Source organism: Carya illinoinensis, chromosome 8, assembly GCF_018687715.1.
Source record: "Carya illinoinensis cultivar Pawnee chromosome 8, C.illinoinensisPawnee_v1, whole genome shotgun sequence".
Lineage (NCBI taxonomy): Eukaryota > Viridiplantae > Streptophyta > Magnoliopsida > Fagales > Juglandaceae > Carya > Carya illinoinensis.
Genome location: NC_056759.1, coordinates 38,039,845 through 38,049,183, shown reverse-complemented (window position 1 = coordinate 38,049,183; position 9,339 = coordinate 38,039,845). Strand labels below are relative to the sequence as shown.

At 36.7% G+C, this 9,339-nt stretch overlaps 2 protein-coding genes across 2 annotated transcripts; both read left to right on the top strand.

The window, feature by feature from the left end:
* LOC122319088 (heterogeneous nuclear ribonucleoprotein H2-like) lies at positions 1–2,368 on the top strand. The gene is made up of 2 exons (XM_043136979.1): positions 1–158; positions 1,377–2,368. The coding sequence occupies exons 1-2, from the start codon at positions 142–144 to the stop codon at positions 2,152–2,154; spliced, it is 795 nt and encodes a 264-aa protein (XP_042992913.1). The 5' UTR covers positions 1–141; the 3' UTR covers positions 2,155–2,368.
* A 2,155-nt stretch (positions 2,369–4,523) lies between these two features.
* Positions 4,524–8,577, top strand: LOC122274169 (probable serine/threonine-protein kinase PIX13). Its single transcript, XM_043083153.1, has 6 exons — positions 4,524–4,879; positions 4,982–5,352; positions 6,454–6,589; positions 6,675–6,817; positions 7,567–7,690; positions 7,907–8,577. Exons 1-6 carry the CDS (start codon positions 4,810–4,812, stop codon positions 8,320–8,322), a joined length of 1,260 nt encoding a protein of 419 aa, XP_042939087.1. The 5' UTR covers positions 4,524–4,809; the 3' UTR covers positions 8,323–8,577.
* Positions 8,578–9,339: the final 762 nt, after the last annotated feature.

The window sequence follows — 9,339 nt, the reverse complement described above, 5'->3', positions numbered from 1 at the left end:
GCACAAGGGGACTCGTATCGTATCGACGAAGGGCCAGCCTCGTTTTCTTTCTCCTTCTTCCACGACGACGTTCTGTTAGGGTTCTGCCTTCTCTCTCAATTGCGCACTCGTGCTGAAGGCTCGAACAAAAGCCTCGTAGCCATGTACGGACAGAGAGGGTAAGTTGATAGACTTTAATCTCCTCCATGCTTCTTTTCTTAAATTTTCTATTTGTTATGCTGATTTTTTTTTTATTTCCTGTTGTTTTGTATGGCATAATTGAGAATCGATTAATTGATTTTGAGCTTATTTTATTCTGATATGATGATAGATAGGATTTAGGGCTTGTGGTCTTCTGCCCTGTCTTTCCTTTTTTTTTTTTTTTTTCCTTATGAATTTGAAACCAAATCTACGGGAATATAGATCTTTGGCTGTTTTGATTTGCCTGATAAAAGAGGAGAAGTTTTTTCCCTTTTTAATCGATTGGTATTGGGTAGATAAAAGTCATGAAAAGTTGCCCAAAAAAAAGGCTGCATAAATTAGCTTTACCAGTCTTAAGACTCTAAAATTTATATGTATATATATATATATTTTTTTTTTATAATCAAATACCATTAACTCATCGAGTAATGTGTTATTTTTAGAAGCCTTAGGTATCAATGAATTTATTAATTATCTTGTACGCTGAAAATTTGTTATTGGTAGAAAAAACAGTTTATGATATGCTACAGCAAGTGAAAATAATCAATAATGTTAATGCTTCGGTTCTTGATGTGGGAGCCAATCTTTCTTCCGGTAACATCCTTTTCGTGAGGAATTTGTGACAGACTGATTGCCTAGTTTTGAAGCAGAACTTTATTTTTTGATAGGTATAAAGCAGAACTTCCTATAATGGTTCAAGTGTGCTATATGTTTATTTTTTTTTAATTCCAATGATGCTTGGACAATTTCCTGTTTGAGTGTGCAAAAAACTTCCAAGTTGAAGTTGATACACTAAAAGCAAATTGTTGGAGTTGATTAATTTTGAAGATAAACTTCTTGTACCCAGACTGATTATTTCTATTATTATTATTATTGTATCACCTTTGTTCTCTACAAGGTATAATTCTAGTCATCATGTTGAATGCCCATATTTCATGCTTTGATGATGATGGTTATCACTGCTAAGAATTTATTGTTAATATTTAGTGTTTTCCTTGCTTATGCAAAGTATGTTTTGGTTTGTCTGGGGTTTATATGTTGGTTGCTTTAAAGAGGGCTAGCATAATACTATTTAGGATGAATAATGTAGTGATAAAGAGTTGGGTGTCAGGGAATAGTGGGTTGGGTTTGGTTTTATTAACTGGTTGAGTGGGGGATTTTTTTTTTCTTTTCTTTTTGGGTATATATAATTGAAGGGCAATGTTGGGAAGCGGGGGGTTTTCGGACGGGTACGAGGTCGGCTCAAAGAGACAAAGAATGATGGAATCCAATCCCTACTTCGCAGTGAGCAGCAGCACAAGTGGCTTTCAACCTTATGGCTATGGTGGTGGCTTTCACCCCCCTCCCTTTCCAGTGGTCCGACTCCGGGGGCTTCCCTTCAACTGCACCGATGTTGAGATTTTCAAGTTCTTTGCTGGACTGGACATTGTTGACGTTTTGCTGGTCAATAAGAATGGACGGTTTTCAGGAGAAGCCTTTGTGGTGTTTGCAGGATCAATTCAAGTAGAGTTTGCTTTACAGAGAGACAGGCAGAACATGGGTCGGAGGTATGTGGAAGTTTTCAGATGCAAGAGGCAGGATTATTATAGTGCTGTAGCAGCGGAGGTAAACTATGAAGGAATTTACGATAATGACTACCATGGAAGCCCACCTCCAGCTCGATCAAAGAGGTTCAGTGATAAGGACCAGCTGGAGTACACTGAAATATTGAAGATGCGCGGCCTCCCCTTTTCTGTGAAGAAAACTGAAATTGGTGAATTTTTCCGGGATTTCAAGCTGGTAGAAGAAAGGATACACATTGCATGTCGCCCTGATGGGAAAGCTACCGGAGAGGCGTATGTAGAGTTTGCATCTGCGGAGGAGGCTAAGAGAGCGATGAGCAAAGACAAGATGACAATTGGGTCCAGATATGTGGAGCTGTTTCCTTCAACACCAGATGAAGCAAGAAGGGCTGAATCGAGGTCAAGACAGTGATCGGGCCCTGTGATCAGCATTTTGAATATTATGGTTTATTTTTTGGTGTTCCAATGAGATGTGCATGTTTCTTACAATCTGTAGGCGTGTGTTGGTGCTACAACTTTCTTCCTTTTAGGTTGTGTTCCTGGAACATTGATCTTGTTATGCTTTTAACTTTTGGATTTTACTTAATTCAAAGGTGCGATGAATCGAAATTATGTTTATTTGGCAATATCTCAAAATCAGATCCATTGGCAAATGGTCCGGTCAGTATGCGGGATGCTTGACCAGTTGACCAGGTTCAACTCAACGTTAAACCAACGCATTGAAACAGAAGAAAAAAAGAATTGAGCTTTAAAAGCTGATAGAAAGAGAGTTGAAAGGTCACAATGAGAAGCAAAACTGTAGTAATGAAGAGGTCAAACTTTTTATACAACTTCCATGTGATTGATTACTTCTTCCTAATGCTGTTTATCAATGCTGTTTCGGTTGAAGCATTTGAACGAGATATTTCAGTACCAATATCGTTTAGAAATAGTTTATATATAAATAAATTATATTAAATCTAAAAAAGAGTTAAATTATTTGAATTTTTTTATTTATTATTCTTATACCATATATATAATGAAAAGAGTAGAATTATTATTAGAAAATAGAAATAAAACAAGAGTATAAACGAGACAAAACTTTTGAATAATGAAAAGATTAGAATTTTATTTGTGAATTATAAAATAATTCATGGATGAAGAAAAGTTTAAAAATTAGACAAAAGTTAAACTGTAAAGGACGGAGTGGGTTAGTACAACACATTTACTGATTAAAGTGGAGAAAAGTGAAACGACGAAACTATGAAACATGCTAAAGTGGAGAAAAGTGAAAGGACGAAACTGTGAAACATGCTAACGTTTTCAACAGGAGGAAGTACAGGCTGTATAACAAATTTATTGATTTACCTGAGCTGCTTTCGTTCTGAGAATTTCAGATCTTATATTTTGTACCAGCTGATATGACCATTTTAATCCGTACGAAATACTGTCTTTAATTATACCACCTACTGTACCGATACGTAATATTTCGGCCGTAAATTCAAAACATTGGTTTCTACTACCTCATTGATTGAGATTGTTAGGCCATGGTTTCTAAAATCTCTAGCTCTATGCCTTCTGTTTGAGAGCATCTTGCATATATCTTTTGGTCGCATGCTCTCACTCAGCAACTCCAATTCCATGTAGAGGTCTCAATTTTGACGTATAAAAAGAAGCTTGGGATTAAAAGAAAATCCCAAAAACCAATTTTCTATATATATATATATATATAAAGACAGAATTCATAGAAACCTATGCCATAGTAAGACAAATCTCTGTTATCAAAGTAAAATAACTTTATAAGCAAGAGAAGGAAACGGACTTGTCAACAAAGGATAATAATAATAAAAAAAAAAAGCTAATATGAAATTATCAATGACGAAAACGTGGAACACCTGCTTTGTTAATGGTGTGAATGCCTAGCAAGCATATATTTTAGGAGTTAATATAGAATAATGAAGCAACTTGTATTACTCAATGCTCTATGTGTCACAAAGCCGCCAGCTAAATTAATATTTCCCTCCTTTTCAAGCCAAATGGAAAACGTCATCCCATATGTTTGAGATATTTCCATAACGGTTGAGAATTGGTCTTCTGCCATTTTATAGCTAAAGATTGAATCAGATTCATGAGTGCCAGATTGCCTATTCCTAGATGAAGAGAGAAATCGAAAACGGAAGAACCTAACCTAAGGCCAAGGGGGTGCCTTTAAGACACCAACATTATGTAAGCCCGAAGGAGTCTTCTCTATTAAGTTTAACATTCCCCGTGCGAAGGGAAACAAATAAAAGTTGGTCCAAATATTTGATAGATAATAACATACAGTCACATAAAAACAATTTATTTTTTTATTATTCATTCTTACCATATAGACGTTTTCTTTTGATCTTAAGGAATCCATCCAGCTAGGAAAAAAGTAGTACACTGTTGACTTTGCATTGGTCCGTCTACACCAATCGCTTCTGTGTTTATTTTCCTTGTTGAATGTGTTGAGTGTGAGTTTTCATAAGCATACTTATTGGGGAGAGGACAGACTATTACCTCAGAGAGAGTGCTTGCAGATTTTTTCTGTGTCTAGGCCAACTCTGACGGACTCCAAAAGTACATACATGGTTGACCTCAATGATGGTAATAAATCCTGTCAATAAGATGAAAAAAAAAAAAAACAAATAGTGCAGATAGAGTTGATAACGAACTAAATAAAGAATTTGGAATTAGAGAATCAAATCCAAAAGTTAATTTTATGACTCCCAATAATCCTCTTTTGCTGAAGGTAGGAGGAGTATTGGGCAGAACAGAACTCGGTCATTAGTTTTGGTTGACTAAGACTCTACTTCAAACATAGTGGTTGCCTATAAAGTACTGGACCTTACAATGGAAAAACCTTAGTGGATTCATGGAAACTGCGCGAAAAAAGTCTTACAACAGAAGAAAAAGCCACCATATGTTTTTTTTTTTAATATATTTCAGCTCCACTTTCTCATTGAGCCCTTTCTCCCTCTACTTCAGCTTTCCATTGTCTCCTTGGACTTTGCTATAAGCAAGTTAATCTCATCTTGTTGGCCTGGCCTAGTAATCATAGGTTGATATGGGACTTTGCTTAGGATCTCCCGCTCATCAGCCTGATCCTACCACCGCCACTTCACCACCTACTCCAGGTTGCATTCCAAATTAAATCTTAGACACATGTTCATGATCATCTTTATTTTTTCTGTTTCTGCTAATTTTTAGGTTGGATCATGTTCTTTTCCTCTTCTTAGGGACATCAAGCAGCAAGAACATAGAATCATCAGCAATAAGCAGCAGTAACGGGAAGAGTCAGTTTTCATCAGCAATAAGCAGCAGTAACGGGAAGAGTCAGTTTTCAGGAGTAAGTAGAAGTTCAGAGGAGTCATATCCTAATGGAAAAATCTTGGAGACACCCAACTTGAAAGAATTCAGCTTTTCGGATTTAAAGACCGCGACTAAGAATTTCAAGACGGATTCTTTGTTGGGAGAGGGAGGCTTTGGGAAAGTTTTCAAGGGTTGGATGGATGGGAAGACGCTCACGCCCTCAAAGTTTGGCACTGGCATGGTGGTTGCTATCAAGAAATTGAAATCAGAAAGCATGCAAGGTTTCCAAGAGTGGCAGGTGTTAATTTCAACAAAAGTCTTTTGTTAGGCATTCAATTCACTGTTATTTCTATATTCTGCAGAAAACGTCATATTTTGTTTTTTTATGGACAGTTTATATAAGAAAAGAGAAAACAAAAATGGGAGAGAAAAGAGCTAGTTCTATTGGTGGTTGCAGACTGCAGTGATGTTTGGGCTAGATTGCAGTTCATATTCCATTTATGGAATCCGGCATATAGAAAATCCAATATTTAATTTCCACTCTAAATATAATTAACAAAGTGTTTAGTAAGCATTTAGTTTTTTTTTTTTTTTCCATATATATATATATATATATAGATATATATTGTTTTTCTATTTTCTGCAGCCCATATCTTCTTACATTTCTTTGCACGAATTGTTAGACAACACAAGGATGAAGAAGAGCTAGTCATTATTGGCTACAATCATGTTTGGGTTTATTACATCCTCATATCCCACTGTGGAATCCAGGATATGGATTAGGGTCCCACCTGTATTCACACGCTCTGCTGCTATTGATTTAGTCCACCAATGGTGAGAAAGAGATGTGGCTTTTACGATCACCACAACGCGCACACTACGGGGCACGTTGCTTAACCAATAAACGCCTCCTGTCTTGGTCAACGCCATTTAAATTGTAGGCCAGAGTCCAGACCAATAACGATAAATATCACTAGTCTTCGTTGATTTCAAGGATTGAATCTTGCTATCCATATAATCAATGTTAAGTCTAGTCAAGTGCCGTAGTTTGCAATTCAATGTAAGTCTATATCTGCTTCTGGTCAACTTGATGTGTAAAATAATCATTTCACTGAAAGCCTTTTGGGATTTTAGTTTCTCTCTACTTCTCAATTGTCAGTTTGTTACTGAAGGCCCAATCAACATGAAAGCAATGCATTGACATCTTACATATTTTGTAATTCAAAAGCCAGGCTGTGTAATAGGAAAGGACATATGGGATTCTGTTTACTACCCTAATAATGATACAGTTCGGGCCTCCGGCTATGTGCTTAACCAGTTTCCTACATTTCTATGCCTTTCGGGTATAATCACTTCTGCGGCCACTAAATTTATTTTCCCTTTGAATTTGATTGTGTAGTCAGAAGTAAATTTTCTTGGAAGACTATCTCATCCAAACCTGGTCAAACTATTCGGATACTGTTGGGAGGATAAAGAGCTGCTCCTTGTGTATGAATTCATGCAGAGGGGAAGCCTGGAGAATCATCTTTTTAGAAGTACGAGTTTGAGGAGAAATTTGTGAAAATAGAATTGCTTTTGCTGGATTAATGTATTTACTAAACGAATTTTTTGGTGGAGCAGGGAGTTCTAATGTTGAGCCGCTTTCTTGGGACATACGGCTCAAAATAGCCATTGGAGCAGCACGGGGCCTGGCTTTCCTACACACTTCAGAAAAGAAAGTCATATATAGAGATTTTAAGGCCTCAAATATACTGCTTGATGGGGTCTCTCTTTCTGCGATCCATGTCTTTTTTTCTGCCTCTAGTTTTGGTGTTTAATGCTTAAATCTGTTTATGATAACATAGGAACTGAAAACCAGATAGGAAGGTAGCTTCTATTTTGAAATGCATGGAAGTATCTCACTGCTCCAAAATTCCTTTGTGTTTGTGTTCCCTTCCAAGTGTTTTGGCTACAAAATGCAGCAGTTTGGTCCTTTTGATTGATGAGAAGACGCTAGAGAAGATATTTGAATCTATTTTTTAGCAGTAGTTTATGGTTTGGAGTATTCCTGTAACTGATATTTTAATGCACGAGACTTTTGAAGAATCAAATAGATCATTAGTATAACTAGACTTGAAAACATGTTGAAGAATCTCTCTTGATTATCTCCCTCACACACATATAGATCCAATCTGGTTTTATCCCAAAATATTGGGGTGTTTCTATGGGACAGGATTCAGGAAGGTACTCATTACCTATATTATCAAAAGAGCACCACTACATCCACAAAGGAATCACACAAAAATAATCCCACAAACTGATGTGGTTTCATCTGATCCGTTAGATCTGTTTTCTAATAAAAGTAACTTTACAATCTGACAAACCACATTAAACTACATCAGTTTGTGCGATTACTTTTGTGTAATCCCTTTGTGGCTAAAGTATTTAACATTGCATGTAGGACAGACAGTGACTATCAATATTTTATTTACAGTCCTTTTTTTTTTTTTTTCTTTCCTCCCAACTTCTGCAGGACTACAATGCAAAAATATCAGATTTTGGCTTGGCAAAATTGGGACCTTCTGGTGGTGACTCACATGTGACAACCAGAATTATGGGCACATATGGTTATGCTGCTCCAGAATATATAGCAACGGGTAATGCTATCTTAAGTAGATCCTATAACTTTTGGGAAAAAGAAGATTACTACATAAGGAAGTCTTGCCATTTAATTGCATGAATGAGATCAGTATGCTTCTGCCGAGTGAATTGATAAAAGATATAAAGAGAACCAAAAAATATGTCCATTCAAGACCGATACTTTGAGCGATAACTTTAACAGTGAATGCTGCCATTGCTTCATATTTCAACAGGTCATTTGTACGTGAAGAGTGATGTATATGGCTTTGGTGTGGTACTGCTCGAGTTGCTTACAGGGTTACGAGCACTTGATACGAAGAGGCCTAGTGGGCAGCAATCTTTGGTTGAATGGCTTAAGCCATCTCTTTCTAATAAAAGAAAGTTGAAATCCATAATGGATACGAGGATGGAGGGCCAATACACTCCAATGGCAGCAACACAGGCAGCAGAACTCGCTCTGAAATGCCTGGCATCAGAACCTAAAAGCCGCCCATCCATGGAAGAAGTGGCGGCAGCTTTGGAGCGTATTGAAGCAAGAAAGGGAAAACCAAAGGATTCAAAAATCGAGTCTACCGCTGCAGCTCATGGCCAACAACCTATTCATCGTCGTTCTCCCTTTCATGCAGGGCACCATGGTGCTGGAATTTGATACATACAGATATTCACATAAAAGCAACGTGAAGTAGCCTGGTTTTTTTATTCTTTGGATTCAACAAATTTAGTTGTTGCAACTTATTCAAACAAAACAAAGTAATGCACGAGAGGTGCTTGACGAATGTAAAGAGACTACCCAGAATAGCATTTCTTCTCTGTATAAGAAATATTTCCCTTCTTGAATCATTTGTACAGTAATGGCAGAATAATTATACACGTTTACATAACAGAATTCGATCAAAGGAATAAATCCTACGGCTCACATCACTCAGTTTGTTATTACAGAATGCTCTGGAATTACAGACAGATGGCATGCTTTCTTTGGACATTCTTCGAGTGCAGTATTGGCAGTGCATTCCATTGTGGGCTGAGCTGGTGCAATGGGCTGAATAGTTTCAGTACAACCAACCATCTCTCTTCAATGGGGGTAATTTTGTTGTAATACTCTAATAATAAAATACTGAATACAGTAAAAATTGTAAGGCTTAATTCAATTGGTTTTCTGTTCTCTTTGTTGTGGTTCATGGAGGATTTTTTTTTTTAAGGTGTAGTAGTTATTAATGTAAATTAGACTTAACGTATAACACTTAATCACATTAATTATAAATTTATTTGTGGACTTCCTTTTTGAAAAAAAAAAAAATTGTAAACTTAGCAGTTAGCGCTTCCCAACATAGTTCCAGATCAATCAAAACTTCCGATTCTTTTTTGTGGCATGAAATTTATTCCTTTGGACCATTACAGATTTTGTTCTTCTATGGAATGGTTCATAGTTTTGTTCTTATAACTCATTATATTTCCTGCCGAATGGAATCGATGTTGCCATAAATGTCTCTGGTGTCTAAAAGCAGTTGCCTGAGCATAGTTGCCTGTACAATTTCCAACTTTTTCGGCGGCCTCTGGGCGAAAAAGGGTGGGAAACATGGACAATTAATGATATTAGTACAATTAATGTGATTTATGTTACCTTTCTCTTGCCCAACTTTTTTGCCTTTTTTCCTTAAAAGGGTGG

Coding starts and splice junctions, on each gene's coding strand:
- LOC122274169 (XM_043083153.1), top strand. CDS start 4,810: ATGGGACTTTGCTTAGGATCTCCCGCTCATCAGCCTGATCCTACCACC. Junction 6,590..6,674: donor GGAGAATCATCTTTTTAGAA/GTACGAGTTTGA, acceptor TTGGTGGAGCAG/GGAGTTCTAATGTTGAGCCG. Junction 6,818..7,566: donor CAAATATACTGCTTGATGGG/GTCTCTCTTTCT, acceptor CAACTTCTGCAG/GACTACAATGCAAAAATATC.